At 41.7% G+C, this 16,237-nt stretch overlaps 1 protein-coding gene across 8 annotated transcripts in view; it reads left to right on the forward strand.

Annotated features, from left to right (window-relative positions):
• LOC113219520 (DNA repair-scaffolding protein) overlaps positions 1–16,237 on the forward strand; it is a 457,358-nt gene that overhangs the window by 308,646 nt on the left and 132,475 nt on the right. For 7 of the 8 annotated variants that reach the window (XM_026456190.2, XM_026456189.1, XM_026456192.1 and 4 more), the window contains 2 exons: positions 1,092–1,287; positions 4,086–4,336. In XM_026456190.2, the coding sequence (XP_026311975.1) occupies positions 1,092–1,287; positions 4,086–4,336 (447 nt within the window). Of the gene's footprint in view, positions 1–1,091; positions 1,288–4,085; positions 4,337–6,445; positions 6,489–16,237 lie in introns of those variants that run through there. The other variant, XM_026456193.1, reaches the window with a different exon arrangement.

Below are 16,237 nucleotides of genomic sequence, written 5' to 3' on the forward strand. Positions count from 1 at the left end.
GCACTTTGGGAGGCCAGGGCGGGTGGATCACTTGAAGTCAGAAGTTTGAGACCAACCTGGCCAACATGGCAAAACCTTCTCTCTACTAAAAAAATTTAAAAATTAACTAGGCTTGGTGGTTCATGCCTTTTATTCCAGCTACTCAGGAGGCTGAGGCACGAGAATCATTTGAATGGAAAGCAGAGGTTTCAGTGAACTGCGACTACACCACTGCACTCCAGCCTGAATAACAGTGAGACCATATTTAAAAAAAAAAAAAAGAGAGAGAGAAAGAAAGGAAGGAAGGAAAGAAGGAAAGAAAAGAAAGAAAACCCAGGAACTTGCCACTGCCTCATTCCTAAAGTCTCTAGGTTTTAGCCTGTCTGCCTCTTCTCTCCACCTCTCGGTGTCTTCTTATGTTTAGTTTACATATAATGTCAGGCATTTTAGTTGTACTTAATGAGAGGAATAGGGAAAAGCGTGATCTCCATCCTCCCAGAATCAGAAGTCCCAAATTTCTCTTAATACTAAGCAGCACCAAGTTTTAAGGAATAGGCATTAAAGTGTTTTCTCTTGTCTAAGGACTGAGAAGAACCAGGAGAATTTTGTCTGCTCTATTTCCTGACTCCTTTTCATTAATACTTAAGTGTGAGGTATTCAGCAACTATAGTCAGTTTGATAGCAAAGGTAGATGCTCCTTTGACATTTAATGGTATGTTCTTTGAAAGATTAGAGCTGTCAAAATGTCTGAAGGTTTTATTTGTACATTTTATTTCATTGGGCACTTTTTTGAGGCTGTTGACAGTTTTTGTTCATCCTCTGTATTTCCCCCTGAGGGGTCTTGAGGCTATACTGGGAGGGCACAAGGAAGTCCAAGCCCACAGACTTAGCCTTCTTCCATCCCTTCCTGACACAGGGCTTTCATTAGAACAGTGAAGTCAGACTACTGGCGGCCATGCTGGAGCATGAAGGACAGCTGTGCCTCTGTGGGTGGGCTTGGCTCTAGCTGTCCATAGCAGGCGAGTCATTGCTCTTTGCATTCCTGATTTAGCAAGAACATGAGGGGACCCCAATATTGCAAAGAAACTGTTGCATGTCTTTCTCTTTTCCAGGCAAAAACTGATTATTCCAAATGGAAGTTGCCCTGTTATTCTGAATACTTACTTTTGTGAGAAAGTTGTTGCCAAAGAAGATTCAAAAAAAACTTGTGACGTGTACCATTCGGACATACCCCTTCCAAGAAGAAGCATCTCTTTGGCCCAGATGTTTGTAGTTAAGGGTCTAACAAATAATTCACCTGAAATCCAGGTAAACTCCTATTGACTTAAAGGTTTTATGCTTGTAATATGTTAGTGGCTGGATTTGGAAGGGCTTCCGTGTAAGTGAAGATGTTTACCTTTTGTCTCCCTCCAAAAATCCCACCATAAGTATGTATGCTGCAGGAACTTATTGTTATGCCTGAATATATTATAGTTCAGTTCAGCATTTAGTGGTGCTCTTTTTACAGTATTTTGTCTTTCTAATTATGTATCTGTAATCTTTATTCTAATTTATTAAAATAGAGTCATGCATCACTTAACAGGGATATGTTCTGAGAAATTTGTCATTAGGTGATTTTGTCATTCTGTGACCATTATAGAGTGCACTTACACACACCTAGATGTTCCAGCCTACTACACACCTAGGGTATATGGTATGGCTGATTGCTCCCAGGCCACAAACCTGCATAGCATGTTACTTTACTGAACACTGTAGGCAATTGTAACACAATGGTAAGTACTTGTGTATGTAAACATATCTAAACATAGAAAAAGGATAGTAAAAGTACAGTCCAAAATATAAAAAATGGTGCATCTGTATAGGGCGTTTACCATAAATGGAGACTATAGAACTGGAGGTTGCTCTGGGTGTCAGTGAGTGAATGGGGAGTGAATGTGAAGGCCTCAGACACTACTGTAGACTTTATAAACACTGAACACTTGCACTACACTAAAGTAATTTTTTTCTTCAGTAATAAATAATTTAACCTTAATTTACTGTAACTTTCTAACTTTATAAACTTTAAGTTTTTCATTAACTTTTTTACTCTTTATAGCAGCACTTAGCTTACAACACAAATACAAATAGCTGTGCAAAAATATTTTTTCTTTATATCCTTTTTTGTTTTTATTTTTTATTTTTTTTTTACTTTTAAAACTTCTTTGTTGTAAACTAAAATACAAACATACACAGTAGCCTAGGTCTTCACAGGGTCAGGACCATCAATATCACCATCTTCCACCTCCACATCTTGTCCCACTGGAATGTGTTGAGGGACGGTAACGTGCATGAAGCTATCATCTCCTTGGATAACAATGCCTTCTTCTAGATACCTTCTGAAGGACCTGCCTGAGGATGTTTTACACATAACTTGTTTGTTAACATGTGGAATACTCTAAAATAACAATTTAAAGTATAGTACAGTAAATACATAAGCCAGTAACATTGTTTATTATTATCAAATATTAGGTACTGTACATAACAGGATGTGCTAGACTTTTATGCAACTGGCAACACACTACTTTTATTTACACTAGCATGTAAACATATCTAAACATAGAAAAAGGATAGTAAAAGTACAGTCCACAAACGTGCATACATCACTAGGCAACAGGAATTTTTCATCTCCATCATAGTTTTATGAGACCACGGTCAAACATTCTGTCCATTGTTGACAGAAACGTCATTATACAGTGCATGCTAGTATTTGACAATGTTCATTTTCTCTATTCTTGTAATGTCTAAGAATTTTTTAAAACCCTCCTTTATTTAAAAAATCATATTTTTCTTTTCCACAATATCTATTATCCCTTGGGATCAAAAGAACTGCATAAGCTTGAGATTATATACTGGAGTTGGTTTTTGGAATTTTACTGGTCCTAAGCCATGATCATTTGCCAAGATGAATTTAGGGAACTACTAAAATTCACTTGCTGTGGGCATGAATGGCCCCTGGGACCACCCTAAGCACTGAATGTTCGTGTGGCTCCCAGTGCACTGGCCTCAAGGTCTCTGGGTTATATAAGTTGTCGCTAAGCAGAATGCTTCCTGAGACTGACAGATCAAGGGAGGAGGAATACGAAAGAAAAGTAGACAAACTTTCAGCCTGTTTTGTACCAGCTAGTCAAGCAAAATCTCTCTTTGACTGTCAAAAGAAGTATCTGGAGAAGATTATGCAAAAAGGAAGACTCTCTAATCAATTTAATTATAACATAAAAAATATGGCCCAACGCACATTACTGTTTTAACATATAGTTTTAAACAGCTATGTAATATTAATCCCATGAGATACATTTTTGGCCTATAACAGTGATAATGAAACTACTTGTAGCATAATAGTTAAATGTGTGAACTTTGGAACCAGATGACCTGGTTCAAATCCTTACTCAGCCACTTCCTGCTGGGTCATCTCGGGCAAGATCCGTGGTCTCTGTGTCTCAGTTTTCTTATCTGTAAAATGGAGGTATGATATTATGTATCTTCTTGGGTGGTTGTGTGAGGATAAGCATGTTTAATATGTAAATTTAAAAGCCTGGAATATAGGAAGCACTCTGGAAGTGGTGGTGTTTTATTATGACAGGTGATATTATGTAAGGGGTTGTTGGGAGAATATGTGAGTATGTAAAATGCTTAGCCTCGGAGATTGCACATACAAGAACTTAATAAAATGAAGGATTTGTAGTATCCCTAGTCATTCTTTTATCTTCATTTTTAGTTTGTTCTGTTGGAATTCTTACCTCAAAAGAGAAAAATTTCTTGAATTATCATGAATTTTATTAGCAGAACTTTCTGTGTGTTTTCAAAGACCTGCCTGGTATAGTAGACATCCTGCTGTGCTCCTTGTTCTTTCCCTGGCCTTCAGCTTGCAATCTTAGCCACCTGGCAGGCCCAGAGCTTCACACCACAAGTTCCTTTGTTTTCATCTTCACCATCACTTCAGTGTAGTGCAGATCCACTGGGGGGCTGCTTAAGGATGTCATTATTTGATGTGCAGCATGTTGCTTGTTGTTAGCCAAACCTGAAACTTTGTGAGTCTTGAAACTGTTCCCTTTATGTGTCTCGGCCAGGTTGTGTGTAGTGGTGTAGCCACCACAGGGACAGCCTCGACCCACAGGCACAAAGAAGCAAAACAGCACATCCCAACCGGCACTCCCCTGAGGGATTCTCTCCTGGATGTGGTGGAAAGCCAGGGAGCTGCCTCGTGGCCAGGAGCTGGGGTCCGAGTGGTAGTGCAAAGAGTGTATTATCTTCCCAGCAGAGACAGCACCAGGGGTCAGCAGCGGGCCAGCTCAGGACACATAGACCCCGCTGGAACTCGGTGAGTGCCAAGATGCTGGTGTGGGGCAGGGATGAAGAGTCACTTAGAGTGCTCTAGAAAGTGGAGGCTCTTCCCAGAGCACGTTCTTAGCTGCATTCACTATATACGTGGGCTGTTTTTGTTTTTCCTTGCATCAAAATTTGGGATACATGGTATGATAAAGGATTTTATCTATTTAATTTTAAAGTCCTATTAAAAATTAAATTTACTGCATTTTCTTTTACCTTTAATGGTTCATGTTCTTGAAAGTCATACAAATGCAAGAAATATTGGTTTTGTTCTGGGAAAGCCAAGACATGTGGTTGTCATACCTCAAAAGACCATTGTAATATCCAGTTTTATATGTCTTGAAAACCTGAGTAAATAATGGCAGTTGGTAAACCTGTGGCTTTCAGAGAGTGCTGTATCAAACCATCTGTATCAGAACTGCCTAATAGAACTTTCTGCAGTGATATAAATGTTGTCTGTCTGCATCATCCAATGCAGTTAAGTGCAGACAAATGTAGTAGAAGTGATGTTGTCTCTACTCAGATTTAGGCCCTTCCTGGTGTTGGTTCTTACAGATAGCTGTAGACGCATGACTGACAGAGAGGTTTGTTTGTTTACATCAGAGCCTCAGCATAGTCTTTTTTCTTTTTGCAACGTCCACCTCTGGAGTTCAAGAGATTCTTTTGCCCAAGTAGCTGGGATTACAGGCATGCACCACCATGCCTGGCTAATTTTTGTATTTTTAGTAGAGACAAGGTTTTGCTACGTTGGCCAGGCTGGTCTCAAACTCCTGGCCTCAAGTGATCCACCCGCCTCAGCCTCCCAAAGTGCTGATATTACTGGCGTGAATCACCACGCCCAGCCTGGCATAGCCTTTTGAAGTTATCTCTGGCAATGATAATTGCCCTCAAAGAAGTAAGATGCATTTCCAACAGAATAGAAATTAAAAGTATAGATGCTACTTCATCAGTTTTGTTTAACTATTAATAAGAAAATACATACTGAAGAAACAGTAATTAACAATCATCCTGGCCGGGCATGGTTGCTAACACCTATAATCCCAGCACTTTGGGAAGAGCCCTAGGCAGGCGGGTCACTTGAGCCCAGGAGTTGGAGACCACCCTGGGCAAAGCAAGATGGCAAGACCACATCTCTAATATAAAGACAAAGCAGTCATCTGTCATTACACTGCCTTATGATGCCAGAGAGAGAAACAGGATACCTACGCTCCTATATGAATTATGAATCATCTTCAAGTGGAGGCACTTTATTTGAAAATGCTATGAATTTCAGAAAGTCACCTTGAGGTCTAGAGTTGGAGAATGCTTCTTTTGGAATTACAGGAAAAAAAAAATGATTCTTTTTTTGGAATATGTATGTTTGTGAAATCCATAAAATCAGTTTTAAGGTCTTTATCATGGCTTGTAGATATAGACCAGTCTTGCACCCTTTGCCCTAAATCTGTGGTAAATTTATATAGAATTTTCTAAGACAGCTACACATCAGACATAGGTTTTTATTTTGTGTTTTTGTTTTGCTTGGCCTTTTTAATGACACATCCAGTGTTAGGTTTTGAAGAAGGGAATACTAGTTACCTTGGCAATGAGGAACTTGGTAGAGCTTCCTCATTTCAGCACACAGACCACACACTCTAAGGGGACGAGGAAACAGAGACAGTGGGGAACTGAATCACCCTGACGAGAAGGAACAACAAAACTGACGGTGCGGTTGCTTCCTCTGACTAATCACAGCCAATGCACGTTATGAAGGCTGTCCCTCTAGGTCCTCCAGTGGTAGTTGTTTTACTTGTTTAGCAAAGAGAGAAAAACTAGAAGCTAAAATCTGGTGAAATGCTACCAATGTGAGTGGCATTGTGAATGCTTTGGAGTTGTACTTTGGAATACATGTGGTACATATCCACATGGAATACATTTGGAATACATATCCAATGAGAATATGCTGGTGGTAGATTGAAAGAAGGCCAGGCATGAACTTCAAAAACAAGAAAACAACATCCAGTTATTCAGAGTTAATGAATATGCATTCTGTGTGATGCATTTTCTGTAGCACATCGGAGATTGTACAATATTGAAGCTAAGTGATATTATTCCCACTTTGCAGATGAGGAAACGGAGCCTCAAGGAGGATCTCACTGCTGACACAGGTAGACACAAAGAAAAATGCAATGGAATATAGAATCCCAGATGACATGGTTGTAGAGTGTTAGAGTTTAAAAGAAAAGGGAGAGGCCAGGCGCAGTGGCTCATGCCTATAATCCCAGCACTTTGGGAGGCCGAGGCGGGTGGATCTCGAGGTCGGGAGATCTAGACCACCCTGGCCAACATGGTGAAACCCTGTCTCTACTAAAAATACAAAAATTAGCCGGCCATGGTGGTGCGCATCTGTAGTCCCAGATACTCTGGAGACTGAGGCAGAAGAATCGCTTGAACCCAGGAGGCGGAGGTTGCAGTGAGCCGAGATCGTGCCACTGCATTCCAGCCTGGGGACAGAGCAAGACCCTGTCTCGAAAAGAAAAGGGAGAAAATTGAGTTAGAACCAAGCCGTGTTTAGATTAAGGCTGACCCAGGGTCAAGTTGTCCAGGGCAGCAGAAGTGCAAGTGCCTTGCCCTGGGGAGACTTGGTTGGACTGTGTACAAAGATGAACTTTTGAACTAAGGGCCATAGCGTTGGCCTTGAGTTTGAGGACAGGGCTGCTGAGATGTCTTTGGGTACAAGAAGATCTGATCATGAATATTTTCTAGATTATTTTGCTGTGATAATCATCAGGCTCTCTAGTTTATGTATCAAATTAATATAGAAGTAAAATTGTACTTTATTCACTACTAATTGTTTGCTAATATATTTAGAAAGAAAAACTTAGAGAATGTATCTGCCTTCGAGATACAGCAGTATGCATTCTAAGGCAGTTTTTTATACATGTACATGTAGCACAAACATTATTAGAAGATGCAGATGTGTAGCCTGGAAGATTTTCTGCCTGTGATTCCTGCTTTCAGCTTCCTGATCAGAGATGACATATAGAACACTCTGTGGGTCCCACAGGATGGACAAACTTGGGCTTAGCTAGTACAGACTCATCAGCACAGCACACACAGAAGAAGGAAAATTGCATAAGCAGTGACCCCTTCCAACTAAAGATAGCTCTAAGTCTGGTCTCCTTGTTTTTCAGAATGGCTTTTCTTGAACTCTTGTCATTATCTGCTCTACCCCAGAGATCTTTCAAGCTATTAGTGAACTTAAAGACAACCTTGATTACTGTGTGTTTTCTGTGAAGTCCAGAAATTACTGTGTGAGAAGAAATTAAACCTGGGTGAAAAGAAACGAAGGTACCTTATGGCAGATTTGTTAGCCACAATAGTTGCCCCTTCCCAGCCCAGGTCAGGTGGTTGCTGATAAAACCCTGCAATTAATTTCTGTCTAAGTTTACTTTGCACCTTGATCATAGGTGTCAATCTCAGTCTGTTCCCAGTTCTCAGGCAGTGTCACTTTTCTGATACCAGTAATAGCTTATCTTCTGAAAGCTGACAGCTCAATTAGTGCCAACCTTGAAATTAAAAGAAAATTTTTTGAAGCAGCTAGTCCTGTTCAGGGTCAGATAGATTTTCTCAAAAGGTTCATGTCCTCTGCACTGTGAAACATTATCAGAAATAAACTTTACATTTCAGAAATATAATATGTTAGAGTCCCCTGTCCATTGTTCTCCTGGATGACTTCCTTTAACTTGAGCTGTTAATGAAAACATTTCTGTGAGGTTTCTCAAGGTGTTGTAGGTCAGAGTAACCAACACAAACTTAAGTTTTATAAATCACTAAAATCAAAGGTAACAAAAAACTGATGCAGAAGGCACTCCCTAACCACAGAATAGGCAGTCTGTTCAAAGCCCAAACACACCTTTTTTATAGATCCACTACATGTTGAATGATCGTTAGATAAATGCATGACTAATAAAGCCATAGGCATTTTTTTTTTTTTTTAAGAGAAAGGGAGCACTGGTCATCGAGGTAATTTATAACGAAAACTGAGGCAAAGAAAGAAAGTGATGATTCCTTAGTGATTCTCTGTGTCCTGGTGGTACAGGTCCAGACCATATTACCTCACTCCAAGCCCATGGTGATTGTCAGCAGACATCACCTTTCTTTCTCCCTTTCTAAAACATTCTCTTCCTTTCTTCTTGAGACATTTAACCTAGGGACCAGTGATTTTTGTTTGTTTGTTTTTTAAACATGGTCTTGCTCTGTTGCCTAGGCTGGAGTGCAGTGGAGCAATCATGCCTTACTGCAGCCTCAACCTCCTGAGCTCAAGCAGTCCTTCCACCTCAGCCCCCAAGTACTGGACCCACAGGCACGTGCCACCACACCCAGCTAATATTTTTTTTTTTTTTTTTTTTTTTTTTTTTTTGTAGAGACAGGGTCTCACTCTGTTGCCCAGGCTGATCCCAAACTTGTAACCTCAAGCAGTCCTCCTGACTTGGCTTTCCAAAGTACTAGGACTACAGGCGTGAGCCACCATACCTGACCAAGCAATGTAATCTTTATCCTTTAGAGATGCAAATTCTTTCTTGCCCTTCATTGCAGAAATATTTTAAAGTGGAGAGTTAGTCCTTTGCAAGAGGACAGAACTTGCTAAATAGTTGTGTCTTCAGACAAAAAGCCGGAGAAATTCACTGAGCTGAACTCAGAAAAAAAGCACATTTTCCTTTTTCCATACCTTGACGTTTTACTCAAACATCTGTTTTTGGTCTTTTGGCCTTTTCTTTATTTTCATGTTGTGTATTTATTCCTTCTTTTCACTAAGGAAAAAAAAATCCACCATGCCCTGGACCAGGTCCTGGGCCTGCAGTGGTTGACAAAACCAGACATTGTCTCTGTGTTCCTAGAGCATAGTCCTAGTGGGAGATCCCACACAAAATAATTTACAACAAATGCATTTATGATTACAAGTTGCAATAAGTGCCCTGGTGAGAAAAAAATAGGGCACAAAGGAGAACGTACATAATTTAGTTTAGAGGGGTCAAAGATGGTGTTCTAAGGCAGTACTATTTAAGTTTAGGTGTTAGGTAAAGAGAAGATGAAAGAGAATTGCTCACAGAAGAGAGAATACCTTTGAAAAGCTCTTGGACAGGAGGGAGATGCCAGCATGACCATGCTGCACGGGCCAGCAAGAGATCCCAGGCAGGAAACTGGCCACAGCCTAGTGGACCATGTGCAGGAGCTGCAGTGTCTGCTATGGCTGCCCACTGACCAAGAATGAGGTTGACCCGCTTGAAAGTCAGCTTTAGCTGTCAGGGGTTTAGTAGGATGGGCACATGGGCCAGGGCCCAGTGAAAGCAGAGAGACCCAGGAAGCAGCTACTGCCATAGTCCAGGTCAGAGAGGACTGGTGGGTTCCTGAGTCTCCTGTGGCTTTGCCAGAGCTAGAGAAAAGGTCCGTGTTCTAGATGTGTGTGATGGCTTCATAATGGATTGGTTGGGGGAGGAGCAAAGTAGAAGGGAATGTTCAGAGAGCGAGCCTCAGCTTGAGTTATTTAGTTGAAGGATGTTCCCATTTCCTGAGATGAGAAAAACTACAGTGAAAGCAGGTCTGGAAGAAAGCTTGAGAATGCAGACTGTGCCTACTAAGTTTGAGATTCCTATGAGACATCCAAGAAGAGATGTCCTGTGAGAAAGCTGGACATATATACCTTACACCCAGAAGGTTTTAGATTGGACATAAATGTTTGGGGGCTCTCAGCTTGTGTCTGGTCGCTATGTATCTTTGTATGTTCATTCATTTTGTTTGCGGATGTTAGCAGGTTATGTTTGTTTATGGTACCAAGCTCCAAAGGCACTAATGGCTGTGAGTACAAGGCAGCAGTGTCCTGTCACAGCTGAGTCTACAACCAGGGCTGTGAAGGAGGTCACTTTAGGGAAACATTAGAGACAAAGGAAAGAAGAAATGCAGGCATTCAGCTCCAAGATCCTCTTGCATTGGAAAGCAGGTAGAAGAGGAGCCCGCTGAAGAGATAGAGGAGGCTGGGCTGGTGAAGCAAGAGGAAACCAGAACTGGTGGCAAGCGCTCAGGATGGTGCTTCCATGTGGGAGGGGACCCATAGTACTGCAAAGTCTAATAAAGTGGGCATTGAAAACCTGTGCCCCAGATTTGGGAGGAGTTGCTGGGTCACTTCATGAGCAGGAGGTGTAGGGAGCAGTGAGCGCAGAAGCTCACTTAGCAGAGTAGAGTGGGTGGGATGCCAGAGGAGGAACAGGCTTGGATAATAAATGTTTTCTTGATGCATAAGGGGATGACAGTGTCCAAATTTACATAGAACAACAGAATTGCAGTGAGGGCATTCTGTCTCTTGTTTCCTAATGTGTATGCAGGTACCATTTTTCTTTTAAAAATTCATTGAGACCGGTGGTTTAATGGAAAGAACAAAAAGTCTGGAATCAGACTGGTGTGGGTTCACTGGTGACAGGACATTTAGCAGGGAGACTGGGGAAAATTGTGTTTCCTTGTCTGTGAAACTGGTATTATAATACTATAATGCAGACTTGTGGTGAGGACTGATTGGGATGATGTATGTGAAGTACTCAGCAGGATGCTTCCCATATGACAAGTACTCAGTAAAAAGCAGCTCACTCCCTCTTTAACAGCAAGCATAGATGCTTAAAAAAATAGTGGTAAAGAGCATTGCTACAATAATACAAACCTGAACTAAGCAAAGACAAGCTATTCCTTTACAAATCAGCACTCAGTGTTGGTACTGAGTCTGCCATCTGGCTGCTGAGGAAGCTTCCTTGAAGGTGATTTTTATTTTTATACTTTTGGCCACTGCATTCCCCACCTCTATCCCTACCACTGCCGTCAAGTAGAAGTTGATGCCCATTTACTTTGGAAAAGAAGCATTTGTGTAAATTTGTATGTGAAATATGACCACCACTGTCTAAATGATGGAGATATGGAAGTTCCTCTGGAATAAACATATTGCAGAAAACTGCCCAAATGCTGGGGCCAGTGTTGAATGGTGCTGATATTGTGGTTGGAAATTTTTTTACTTTGTCCAGAGCATTAAACAAATAAAGATCCCATCCGGGCATAGTGGCTCATGCCTGTAATCTCAGCACTTTGGGAGGCCGAGGTGGGCGGATCACGAGGTCAAGAGATCGAGACCATTCTGGCTAACACAATGAAACCCCATCTTTACTAAAAATGCAAAAAAAAAAAAAATAGCCAGGTGTGGTGGTAGGCACCTGTAGTCCCAGCTACTGGGGAGGCTGAGGCAGGAGAATGGTGTGAACCCAGGAGGTGGAGCTTGCAGTGAGCTGAGATCGCACCACTGCATTCCAGCCTGGGTGACAGAGTGAGACTCCATCTAAAACAAACAAACAAACAAATAAAGATCCCAAACTCCTGATGATGAGAATGGTTCAGATTAAGGCCGAACGAGGAACATGCACTAGTAGATCATGGATGTGATGATTAGGGACATTAGGCTTTGCATGTGTTTGGACAGTGGAGAAAGACTCTTGGATCAAGCTTACTAGACTCCTTTTGAAAAGCTGGTCAGCTGTGACAGGTTGATTCCGCAGCTGTGTGCTCACCTGCTGTGTCCCGCTGGGTGAATACAGCTCTTCTCCCTGCTTGTGAACCTTACTTTTCTTCCCACTAAACAGTTGGGAGATATTCTTGACTCTGCCTCCTTTTCTCTGTATTGAGATAGGGTGGCATACATTCCTTCTCTGTAACAGTGGCATATCCCTGTCTACAGTTGAAGAGCCTGAAGAGAAGACAGCTCCCTCGTCAACAGCACAGGGGACCATTTCACCTGCTTTTCTTTTATGTACCACCACATACTGCCAGAGTTGGTGGAATGACTGTTCATCCATCTGCTTAGCATCACATTTTCGTAAGGTGGTTGTCACTCATACTTGCTTTATTTCTGAAGTCTCTTTGCTTCTTCCTGTTGTAGAAAAGTTGGAATTGTTCCTTTTCAATGATTTGAATTTTTGTATTGTAATGTGAAAGATTGTGAGTGCAGAGTATCATTTTTTTTTTGCATGTCCTTATAACTGATGCCATAGCCCATGCCTTAGGTTTGTTCTTACCTGTGCTCATTCAATTCATTTAAATCATCCCTTAATTATTAGTTCTGTGTCCATGAGTCTTAAATAAACCTTATAATCTCAGCTGCCCATCTCTTCTTAACCTTTGCTTGTTTCCTCTCTAAAACAGTTATTGTCAGTCCTTATGATATCCAGGGCCATTTGACATTGTTTCTTCTCAGCCCTGGCTCAATATTATAGCCTAATGAGGAACATGCACTGGTAGATCATGGATGTGATGATTAGGGGCCTTAGCCTTTGTGTGTGTTTGGACAGTGGAAAAAGATTCTTGCATCAAGCTTACTAAATTCCTTTTGAAAAGGTAGTCAACCATTTTGACTACCTGAAAAGGTGGTCAGATATTTTCAAAAGGATTCTAGTAAGCTTGATCCAAGAGTCTTTCTCCACTGTCCAAACATACACAAAGGCTAATTCTAGTAGTAGAATTAGTCTTACTACCACTTATTCTACTAATTGACATCCAGACCTTTTATATTCTTTGCCATTCTTCCTGTCCACATGCCGACTTACTGTAAGAATAAAGACATATCAGAACCCATGGAATTACAGTCTAGTGTTTATGGTTCTGTCATGTATACACAGAGAGATCTAGAAATTGGAACTTGACTCATGGGGACCTGAAGGAATCTATCTTATCTCTATCACATTTTTAAAGAACTTTAGAGCGCGAGCGACACAGAAGACGGGTGACTTCTGCATTTTCAACTGAAGTAATGGGTTCATCTCACTAGGGAGTGCCGGACAATCGGTGCTGGTCAGCTGCTGCAGCCCGACCAGCGAGAGCTGAAGCAGGGCGAGGCATCACCTCACCTGGGAAGCGCAAGGGGGAAGGGAATCCCTTTTTCTAGCCAGGGGAACTGAGACACACAACACCTGGAAAATCGGGTAACTCCCACCCCAATACTGCGCTTTAAGCAACTGGGCACACCAGGAGATTATATCCCACACCTGGCCGGGAGGGTCCCACGCCCACTGAACCTCCCTCATTGCTAGCACAGCAGTCTGTGATTTAACCTCAAGGGAGCAGTGAGGCTGGGGGAGGGGCGCCCGCCATTGCTAAGGCTTAAGTAGGTAAACAAAGCTGCTGGGAAGCTCGAACTGGGTGGAGCTCACAGCAGCTCAAGGAAGCCTGCCTGTCTCTGTAGACTCCACCTCTGGGGACAGGGCACAGCTAAACAACAACAACAACAACAACAGCAAAAACCTCTGCAGACGCAAACGACTCTGTCTGACAGCTTTGAAGAGAGCAGTAGATCTCCCAACACAGAGGTTGAGATCTGAGAAGGGACAGACTGCCTGCTCAAGTGGGTCCCTGACCCCTGAGTAGCCTAACTGGGAGACATCCCCCACTAGGGGAAGACTGACACCCCACACCTCACAGGGTGGAGTACACCCCTGAGAGGAAGCTTCCAAAGTAAGAATCAGACAGGTACTCTTGCTGTTCAGCAGTATTCTATCTTCTGCAGCCTCTGCTGCTGATACCCAGGCAGACAGGGTCTGGAGTGGACCTCAAGCAATCTCCAACAGACCTACAGCTGAGGGTCCTGACTGTTAGAAGGAAAACTATCAAAGAGGAAGGACACCTACACCAAAACCCCATCAGTACGTCACCATCAACAACGACCAGAGGCAGATAAAACCACAAAGATGGGGGAAAAGCAGGGCAGAAAAGCTGGAAATTCAAAAAATAAGAGCGCATCTCCGCCCGCAAAGGAGCGCAGCTCATCGCCAGCAACAGATCAAAGCTGCACGGAGAATGACTTTGACGAGATGAGAGAAGAAGGCTTCAGTCCATCAAACTTCTCAGAGCTAAAGGAGGAATTACGTACCCAGCGCAAAGAAACTAAAAATCTTGAAAAAAGACTGGAAGAATTGATAGCTAGAATAATTAAGGCAGAGAAGGTCATAAACGAAATGACAGAGATGAAAACCATGACACGAGAAATACGTGACAAATGCACAAGCTTCAGTAACCGACTCGATCAACTGGAAGAAAGAGTATCAGCGATTGAGGATCAAATGAATGAAATGAAGCGAGAAGAGAAACCAAAAGAAAAAAGAAGAAAAAGAAATGAACAAAGCCTGCAAGAAGTATGGGATTATGTCAAAAGACCAAATCTATGTCTGATTGGGGTGCCTGAAAGTGAGGGGGAAAATGGAACCAAGTTGGAAAACACTCTTCAGGATATCATCCAGGAGAACTTCCCCAACCTAGCAGGGCAGGCCAACATTCAAATTCAGGAAAAACAGAAAACGCCACAAAGATACTCCTCAACAAGAGCAACTCCAAGACACATAATTGCCAGATTCACCAAAGTTGAAATGAAGGAAAAAATCTTAAGGGCAGCCAGAGAGAAAGGTCGGGTTACCCACAAAGGGAAGCCCATCAGACTGACAGCAGATCTCTCGGCAGAAGCTCTACAAGCCAGAAGAGAGTGGGGGCCAATATTCAACATTCTTAAAGAAAAGAACTTTAAACCCAGAATTTCATATCCAGCCAAACTAAGTTTCATAAGTGAAGGAGAAATAAAATTCTTTACAGATAAGCAAATGCTTAGAGATTTTGTCATCCCCAGGCCTGCCTTACAAGAGACCCTGAAGGAAGCCCTAAACATGGAAAGGAACAACCGGTACCAGCCATTGCAAAAACATGCCAAAATGTAAAGACCATCGAGGCTAGGAAGAAACTGCATCAACTAATGAGCAAAATAACCAGTTAATATCATAATGGCAGGATCAAGTTCACACATTATAACAATATTAACCTTAAATGTAAATGGACTAAATCCTCCAATTAAAAGACACAGACTGGCAAACTGGATAAAAAGTCAAGACCCATCAGTCTGCTGTATTCAGGAGACCCATCTCACATGCAGAGACATACATAGGCTCAAAATAAAGGGATGGAGGAAGATCTACCAAGCAAATGGAGAACAAAAAAAAGCAGGGGTTGCAATCCTAGTCTCTGATAAAACAGACTTTAAACCATCAAAGATCAAAAGAGACAAAGAAGGCCATTACATAATGGTAAAGGGATCAATTCAACAGGAAGAGCTAACTATCCTAAATATATATGCACCCAATACAGGAGCACCCAGATTCATAAAGCAAGTCCTTAGAGACTTACAAAGAGACTTAGACTCCCATACAATAATAATGGGAGACTTCAACACCCCACTGTCAACATTAGACAGATCAATGAGACAGAAAGTTAACAAGGATATCCAGGAATTGAACTCAGCTGTGCAGCAAGCAGACCTAATAGATATCTATAGAACTCTCCACACCAAATCAACAGAATATACATTCTTCTCAGCACCACATCACACTTATTCCAAAATTGACCACATAATTGGAAGTAAAGCACTCCTAAGCAAATGTAAAAGAACAGAAATTATAACAAACTGTCTCTCAGACCACAGTGCAATCAAACTAGAACTCAGGACTAAGAAACTCAATCAAAACCTCTCAACTACATGGAAACTGAACAACCTGCTCCTGAATGACTACTGGGTACATAACGAAATGAAGGCAGAAATAAAGATGTTCTGTGAAACCAGTGAGAACAAAGATACAACATATCAAAACCTCGGGGACACATTTAAAGCAGTGTGTAGAGGGAAATTTATAGCACTAAATGCCCACAAGAGAAAGCTGGAAAGATCTAAAATGGACACTCTGACATCACAATTAAAAGAACTAGAGAAGCAAGAGCAAACACATTCAAAAGCTAGCAGAAGGCAAGAAATAACTAAGATCAGAGCAGAACTGAAGGAGATAGAGACACAAAA

This window comes from Piliocolobus tephrosceles, chromosome 7, assembly GCF_002776525.5.
Source record: "Piliocolobus tephrosceles isolate RC106 chromosome 7, ASM277652v3, whole genome shotgun sequence".
NCBI lineage: Eukaryota > Metazoa > Chordata > Mammalia > Primates > Cercopithecidae > Piliocolobus > Piliocolobus tephrosceles.